Consider the following 6,000-nt stretch of genomic DNA (forward strand, 5'->3'; position numbering starts at 1 on the left):
CCCCACATCTTCCTTTCAGGGGCTGAGAATCTTGGTAGGGTAGGACTTGGGGAGATGCCAGTGGCATTTAAAACACCCAACAGATAGCTGCTGCTCCCCCCTCAATCCATTTCTCACCTCTGATGTAACAACAATAATCCTTAATATTTTTTAATGAGGTTAATTGTAAGGTTGCAATATGTGAGCTGGGGTTTCCTTTCCTTGAAAAACAGAGGCAGGGGCAATCTGGCTAATGCTGTAGGATGACCTCTGGAAGGGATTTGGGGCACAGACCCCATCGATGGACCCAGGGCTATTGGAGATTACAGGGATGTGGGTCAGGTCAGCTGCTGTCAGGGAGCATCGTTGGGTGTGCTGGTGCTGCAGGTATTTCAGGGCCAATGCAAAGGGGGGAAGTGACCTTGGGCTAGTGGCTGGTGGGGCAGTGGGTGATGTGTGTTATAAAAGAGCCAGGCATGCAGAGCTTCGTGTTTATCTCTTTCTTGCACCACAGCAGCTGGACATGAGGCACCACCAGATCTTTGGGGGCTAAGTTAAATGCGGGTTTGACATTAAAAAACAAAAGAAAACAAAATACATAAAAAAAAAAAGACAAAACATGGTAATTGTTGGAGGTGCTTAAAAAAGGTTGCCAACATGAACTCATATCTGGCTGGGGACAGGGGTGTAATTTTGACACAGGTCAAAAGGAAAATACATCCCACGGTATCTGCGGCAGGAGTCAGGTGGGGAAGAAGAGGGAAAACATCTGCTGAAGGTATGGGCACAGGAATGAGCAGCTTGATGGTGACCATCTTGAGGCCAAGGGGCTGTGGGGAAAGCAGTGGGACCGCAGTGGCACTGGGGCCTCCCTGCATGGGGCACAGGAGGAAGGAGAAAAATTATACTCATTACATTCAGATCTTGCAGTCCTTGCAGGACAGACACACATGGACTGTGGGCTGGTAATGAGGGGGGGGAACAGCAGGAGATTGTGAGGATGAAATCACACCAGCAGCAGACTGACATGTCTGGTTTCACAGGACACTCTGTCTGGCACGAGGCATGCCATCTGGATGCTGTTTTCTACAGCCTGAGCAAATTCAGATAACCTGCAGTTTACAGAGCTCTGGCTCAATCCTGACCCTGCCCAAGTTTCCTTCAGTCATTTATTTCACAGTGCCAGCATCTCCTGTGAATGCCAGCAAAGCTGCAGCCCTGCCCATGTTCCCATGGCACATATTGGCCTGAGTTTTCCAGAGCAGAGGTAGCATCCCTTCCCTGTCCAGCAGCTGGAAGGAGCACTGGAATGCTACACTCAGTGCAGAGTGTGGGATGCTCCCTATACACCTCCATTTAGTACTTCCCTTCTTCCTGGCACAAGTGCCTGTGTGGGCATGAAAATAAGACGATACTCTCTTTCTGGGGTGGTTTTGTGCTCCTGCCCCAAGGTACAGGACAAGGCTGAAACCTGGCAGGGAAATGGTCCCTGTGTGTTTCAGCACCCTGGCCCATGGCACGCTCTGCTCCCAAGGTTGGGTTGCACAGGTTAGGAGGATGCCATCCCTGGGATGGGGTCCAGTGCTTGGCGTGGGTGACGATGTAGTTGTTTGCGTGTGTCACGGAGGGAAGTGTGTGAATGGGACAAATTTAGCAGTCAAAACACAGGGCCAGCACAGTCCGTCATTAACTGCCCTCCCGTCTCATCATCCTGCAACCACAAGGAGCTTTTTTGGGGCCGGCGTCCTGGCGGAGGCCAGAGGAAGCGTGGGAGGCCAGTTCCCGGTGACACCTCCAGGTGCAGCAGCGCTGCCCGCTGGTGCCATTGGCTGCCCCCGGCCCGGGGCTGGCACTGAGCAGCACTTAAATGCCTGCCCTGCCACCCTGGGACATACAGCCCGGAGCATTCCAGCACAGGCAGCCAGTCCATCCCTTCCCCAGCACCACAGGAGAGGCAGGCTTGCATCACACCTCGAGGTAAAGGTCTGGGTTTGTTTGGGTTGATCTGGCATTGCCTGGAGGGAAAATGGCAATGTTTGGGAAAAGGGGTTGAAGATTTCCTCACAAGTTTTGGTTGAAAGCAGGAGGGTTATCATCTGGGATGTAGGTGTTGCTTTGTCAGGGAAGAAATCAGAAGTGTGCTCATTCCAGCATGTTATGGGTGCAGGGTGATGTTCAGTGTGTTTAGTGTATCCCATAGGGATGAGGTGCTGGGTTGGTTAAAGAAAATATTTGGAAAATGAGAGCAGAGCTGGAGGAAAGCTCCCACTGCTTTATCTGCCTGCCAGGCAGCAGTGCTGCTGGGGTGCCCACCCAGAGGGCTCTGGAGATGCAGCTCTCTGAGGTGTTATCTCATTGGGATGCTCCACTTTGGAATGGTGGGAGATTTTATGAGGCTGTGGGGACCACTCCAGGTGGGAGGTGCAGCTCTGCAGCCCATGGTCCCACAGTGCTGCCCACCTGAGGTGCAGGCTCCTGTCACAACCACTGAGCTCAGCTAGGTGGTGATATTACTATGGGAACAGGAAACTCAGGAGAGCTTTCCTGCTCCTTAATGATGCTCAGACAAATAATCTGCCAGTACATGGCTGGGTATTTCAAATCCCAAAATAAAGGGAGGTTTCTGCACAGGAGGTGGCACAAGCACAAATCCCTGGCTTGTTTGATGACGCACCAGGCTGAGCACTGTGATTTGGGAGGGCTTTGTGGGGCCAAGTTCCAGCCAGAGGCACATGCAAAGGCTTTGCTCTAGCCTGCAAATATTTCCTTCCTTGTTGCAGCCACAGGGACCACGACTGACATGAGGGCTGCATTCCTGGTGCTGTTCCTCTGGGCTGTGGCTTGTGCTTACCCTGTAAGTACCCCCTGGACTGACACTCCCACCCCAAACCCCTTGGTTTTGCCCAGCCGAGGCACACTGATCACTGATCAAATTGTCTCCCGGATGTGTTTAGGTGCCTGGCCATGAACCCACCCACCCCAGCGCCCTGCAGGAGGTAAGCCACAGGTGCCCCTCTCCCACAGGGAGCAAGTCTGGGACAGGGAGCCAGCCCTGGGCAGGCAGCCTTGGACCAGGAACCTAGGAGGGATCTGCTGCTTCTGTGGGTCTTTGAGCTTTGTCTGTCTGCTCACTCTTCTCGAACTGGCTTGGTTTCACCCTGTTTTGACCTGCCTCCCTGAAAAAGTTCCCCGTTCACCTGACACCTTTTGCTGTGCTGGCCCTGAAAAAGGAGTTTCTGCCCTCTGAACTAGTGCAGCTTGGACTTTTTTGGGCTGCCCTTTTGTTGGTGGCTACCATTTTATTTTGTATCTGCAGAAATAACTAAAGGGCTGAGGTGCAAAAAATAGAAAGGACTTGAGCTCTTGCACGGCTTGGGAATGAGGTCCTGCAGCAGCAAACGTGCTGTGGTTGGTGTTTAATAAACCAAAAGCACCTTGTCATGTTTTGCCTGCAGGATACTGCAAATGAAGATTACATCAGCAAGCTGGGCAACCACCTGGATGGTGGGGATGGCAGACATCCTCCTGCCAGCCCAGAGACAGGGGACAATGCGCTTTCCAGGGACCTGGCAGGCGGGAATGCTGTGGATGAGGAGCTGGGTGAGCTCAGTGGCCAAGATGGGGGAGACCAAGTTGGGCAGGCTCAGCACGTGAACCAGGTGGACCACGAAGAGACGAGTGCCAACAATGGGAATGACCTTGGCTTCCTGGTGAGTGAGTGAGTGGAGAGGAATGTTTTGTTCTGCCAGGAAAGCTCCCTTGGCCCCAAAGCTGGCATTGGTCAAGGCTGTGCTTGGCTTTGCATTAATCTGTTTGTCACCTCCATAGGAGATGGATGCACGTGACACTGATGACACTGACAATGGAGACCTCTACGGCACCAGAGCCAACGGGTTTCCCTCCCATGGCGGCGGGTTCCTGGATGAGGAGGACGACAGTGGGGACGACACCTTCGATGCCAACGGGGAAGAGGAGAGGGGCGAAGGCCCTACCTATGTGGCTGGTGCTGATGGGGCAGGGGAGCACGAGCGTGACGCTGGCCGTGGGGATGCCGAGGCTGGCGTGGGGCACAGCAGCAGCAGCAGCAGCAGCGAAAGCGCTGGGGCAGACCACCGACGCTACAGCTACACCTACAGGCACAGAGGGGCCAGCAGCAGCAGCCAGGAGGAGGAGAGCTACGACTTCCAGGATGAAGCCATGCAGGGGGATGATCCCTCTGTCTTTGACGGCCCAGGGAGCAGCTACAGGATGCGCCACGCTGGGCCCCGTGCTCTGGGGAACAGTGGGGAGAGTGCCCAGGGGGCTGGCTCCCACCACTGGGAGGAGGGTGACAGCAGGTCCCCTGAGGTGGAGGATGGTGACTCTGGAGAAGACAGCCCATCTGTGGAGAACAGTCAGTCAGAAGAGCCTGTTGACAGCCAGTCAGAGGAAAAAAGCTCCAGCCACTCCAGGGAGGATGGGGATGGGGATGGGGAGGACAGCCCCTCCAGGGAAGATGAGGACAGCGAGTCCAGGGACACCACTGATGAGCAGTCAGATGAAGAACCAGGGGAGACCCCAGAGGTGGTGAGAACCTTGAATGAGCACAGCAACAGCCAAACCTGGGAAGGTCAGGAGGACTGGGATTCTGCTGAGGATAGGAGTGTGCTGTCCACACCTGACAGTGAGTCCAGGGAAGAAGAGGGCGAACTGAGCAAGTCCAGGGAAGATGAAGATGACCAGAGCCATTCCACAGAGGACACTGTGGAGGAGTCAGAGGAGGATGAGAATGACTCTGTGCCAAGCACATCGACCGAGAGCCCAGAGTCGCCAGAGGATGACAGCAGCCCAGAGGACAACACAGGTGAGGACAGCAGGTCCACAGAGAGCGACAACAGCGAGTCCCAGGAAGACGAGGATGACGCGGAGAGCCGCTCCCAGGAGGATGCCACCCGTGAGTCCAGCAGCCACGGGGATGACAGCTCCATGCAGAGCTTGGAGAGCGGGGGCCGCAAGCAGCGGCTGGGGGCCCTGCGCCACAGACCTGCTGCTGACTACGATGACAATGACTGCCAGGACGGGTACTGACCTGTGCCCCGTGGCCTCAGCGGCGTGCAGGGTGTGGGGGTACGAGGGGTTAATTTATTTGCCATATAGACTGGTTGACTGCTTCTCGAGAGGGTGCTGTGGCTAAAATGGAGTTGGGTTTGCCAGGGCTAGGCCTGGGCATGCTGCACAGGGAGTGAAAGGGTTGCCAGTCACAGGGAGAACACCCAACCACAGCGAAAAAGGGTATTTTCTGTATCAAACTGGAGAGCAGCTGAGAGCTGTGAGTGCCGGCAGGGTGATGCTGCCCACTTGCCCCAGGGGCACAGTGGTGGCTTGGCACTCCTGGGGATGCTGGGCAGGTCCCTGTGTTCACCCCTTGTGTTTACCTACCACTGCCCTAAACACATCTGCCCAGACTCCAGTTGGAGCTTTCCATTAACTCCATGTCCAGCGCATAAAAAGGAAAAGCTGCAGCTGGTGTGCACATGTGGTACATGGGCACAGCAGGGTGTGATGTACCACTTCAGGATGGGATGTATGTAATATTTTTATTATTTTGTAAGAAATGTACAGAAAATGTTATAATGTATCCTTTTTGCACTTGTATTTCAAAGCTGAAATATACCCTGTTGATTTCTTTAATCTCCATTAAAACCACCAAACTCCACTGTAGTGTGGTTTGAGGTGTTGCTGGTTTTTTTCTGCTGGGTGTGTCAGGGTCTGCAATTTGGGGCTGGACCAGAAGGAGTGGGAAGCAAAGGGCAGGATATTTGTGTGAGGAACCCCACAGCATGCTGGGAGGAGGGGGAAAGCAAAAGCTGAGGGTGTCCCCACTCCCTCTATTTCCAGGTGCCCCAAAGGCCACCCCTGCCCCCGGCGAACCTGCGGTGGGGTGGAAAATCTGGCTGATGACCACAGTGAGCTGGGCCTGAGGCTTTGCTGTATTAGGGTCATCACCTGCAATGTGAGCAAGGGTTGTGCTGCTCTTCCTGA

The 6,000-nt window shown here is 54.4% G+C and overlaps 1 protein-coding gene across 2 annotated transcripts in view; it reads left to right on the top strand.

Annotated features, from left to right (window-relative positions):
- Positions 1 to 5,673, top strand: part of LOC135298740 (dentin matrix acidic phosphoprotein 1-like) — a 26,707-nt gene extending 21,034 nt beyond the window's left edge. For both annotated transcript variants that reach the window (XM_064416606.1, XM_064416605.1), the window contains exons 2-5: positions 2,760 to 2,833; positions 2,934 to 2,975; positions 3,435 to 3,689; positions 3,808 to 5,673. In XM_064416606.1, coding sequence (XP_064272676.1) covers positions 2,780 to 2,833; positions 2,934 to 2,975; positions 3,435 to 3,689; positions 3,808 to 5,046 — 1,590 coding nt within the window. In that variant the 5' untranslated portion in view covers positions 2,760 to 2,779 and the 3' untranslated portion in view covers positions 5,047 to 5,673. The remainder of the gene's footprint in view (positions 1 to 2,759; positions 2,834 to 2,933; positions 2,976 to 3,434; positions 3,690 to 3,807) is intronic.
- The last annotated feature ends 327 nt before the right edge of the window (positions 5,674 to 6,000 follow it).

The sequence above is a fragment of the Passer domesticus genome, chromosome 4 (assembly GCF_036417665.1).
Source record: "Passer domesticus isolate bPasDom1 chromosome 4, bPasDom1.hap1, whole genome shotgun sequence".
NCBI classification, from domain to species: Eukaryota; Metazoa; Chordata; class Aves; order Passeriformes; family Passeridae; genus Passer; species Passer domesticus.